We start from the raw sequence: 1,912 nt of genomic DNA on the forward strand, positions 1-1,912 counted from the left end.
GGCGTCAAGTACTCGTACACCCTGGAGCTGCCCGACCGCGGCCGCTACGGCTTCCTGCTCCCGGCCAGCTTCATCGTCCCCACGGGCAAGGAGGCGTTCGCCGGGCTCAAGGAGCTCACCCAGGCCATCGTGTGCAGGAACAATGTGTACTAAAGAAACTTTTCCGCCCTGTGTGACGGCAGGATCAGCCTCAAGCACAGTCGCGTGGCTGTGAGTGTTTTTTTTGTTGTTGTCTTTTTTGTCTATCGAAAGGTGTTTCCTTCCCCTCCTCTCTGTGTAGGTTTTGAAAATCTTAAAACGATTCATTATGTAATAATTTCGTTCCTTCTTGTATTTTAGGATCTATTTGAATTTACGAAATGTTGTCGTTTGTCGATGTTTTCCGAATTCCAAACGAGGTTGTAAAATTGGTAAAATCAGGGGTCCCGGCGAGGCGGCCCACGAGCGACTTTGTCGTCGTTCGCGCTCTCTCACTCTTGTGGGTCACCCGTAAGTTCGTCTCTCTCACACTATGATTAGTGCTGTCGTTATTCATGACCCCTGTTGTAAATCTGTTCTACACTGCGACGATTCTTGGCACTTTTCTTCTTCCGTTGTGGAGTTTGATGGATGTTAGTTTAATAGGTTTTGTTATTCAATGTTCAACGTCAATCAATGGTGTGTTATTAGGAGATGCCATCAGGACTAAAGTACTTTTACAAAATCATCGACATGGTGAGGATAATAAAGCTCAGTGAACAGAGAGATGAACTACTCTTCCTTTTATCGTACAGATTTGTTCCATTACATGTCATATATATGATTAGACAATGAAAAGTAATTATTTATTTAGTATTTATTTATCTGTCAGTAGTATTTGTTGATGTATTTATTTGTAAATTATTATTCTTCTAGTGCCATAGTACATGTCCATTTCTTAGTTCACCGTAAATAGTGTATATCTTCTTGTTTAATATGTTTTCTCATAATGAACTGTGCTAGATCAAGTACGCTGTCCGTTTCCCCTCTTATACTTACGTTTTGCTTCTGAAGACAATAAAAATCATCGAATAAAGACACGCTCCGCCTACTTAACTTGTGTGTGTACGCCATGAGTGCACCCCCCAGCGAGACCACCCCAGCCGCCTGGGCGTACGATGGGTTGCCTACCCCGCGGGCACAGGCGGACCTCGCGCGCCTGTCGGATAGCTGGCGCCGCCAACGGGCCGCCACGGCGGGCTCTCCCGCCACCTACCAAGGGCACGACCTGCTGATGGGTGAGTACATTGTGTCAAATAGGCGTGCGCGCACTATTTGTTGGTGTCTTTTCCTTAATTATCTTCTTCTTTTTTTTTTCGAAGTTTTTCTCTCGTGTAAGTCTTAGTGTAATTTATCCCTCGTTAAGCCAAAAATGAAATTGTTTCTGTCTGTCTGTCAGTCTGTCAGTCAGTCAGTCAGTCTGTCTGTCTGTCTGTCTGTCTGTCTGTCTGTCTGTCTGTCTGTCTGTCTGTCCGTCTGTCCGTTCGCCCGTCCGCCCGTCCGCCCGTACTAGCGGATGGGCGTCCGCAGGCGGGACGCTGAGGTACGACCGGTCCACCGGTGGTCGGCCGGTCGTCGGCCTCCAGCTGCATCTGTGGGACAAGGCCTCGACCAATTTGCCTGCTCCCGTCGGCGGCAGGTCCGATACTGCGGCTCGGAAAAATGACGAGATTGCGTGCATTTTGTGTGCTTTTTTTGGTCCGTGTGCATTTGGTGCGGAAGCGGGGCCCGTAGTCGTGCGAGTGAAACGTGGACGTGAATGTCGATCAAGACGACGAGACGTACGTCGTAAATGAGACGTCGGGGAGCCCCGTCGGATATGGAAAATAAATAGATTAGACGTTATTTTGGGCAATGATTCCAAAATTGGCTCATCGGTATTTTTCTACTTTCG

At 47.7% G+C, this 1,912-nt stretch overlaps 1 protein-coding gene across 1 annotated transcript in view; it reads left to right on the forward strand.

Moving 5' to 3' along the window:
• Positions 1 to 1,058, forward strand: part of LOC113213335 (carboxypeptidase A2-like) — a 12,884-nt gene extending 11,826 nt beyond the window's left edge. Inside the window, exon 8 of the mRNA XM_052277277.1 lies at positions 2 to 1,058. Within this exon, the coding sequence (XP_052133237.1) occupies positions 2 to 153 (152 nt within the window). The 3' untranslated portion in view covers positions 154 to 1,058. The remainder of the gene's footprint in view (position 1) is intronic.
• Positions 1,059 to 1,912: the final 854 nt, after the last annotated feature.

Source organism: Frankliniella occidentalis, unplaced genomic scaffold (assembly GCF_000697945.3).
Source record: "Frankliniella occidentalis isolate FOCC.00 unplaced genomic scaffold, Focc_3.1 Scaffold9, whole genome shotgun sequence".
In the NCBI taxonomy this organism is placed as follows: Eukaryota; Metazoa; Arthropoda; class Insecta; order Thysanoptera; family Thripidae; genus Frankliniella; species Frankliniella occidentalis.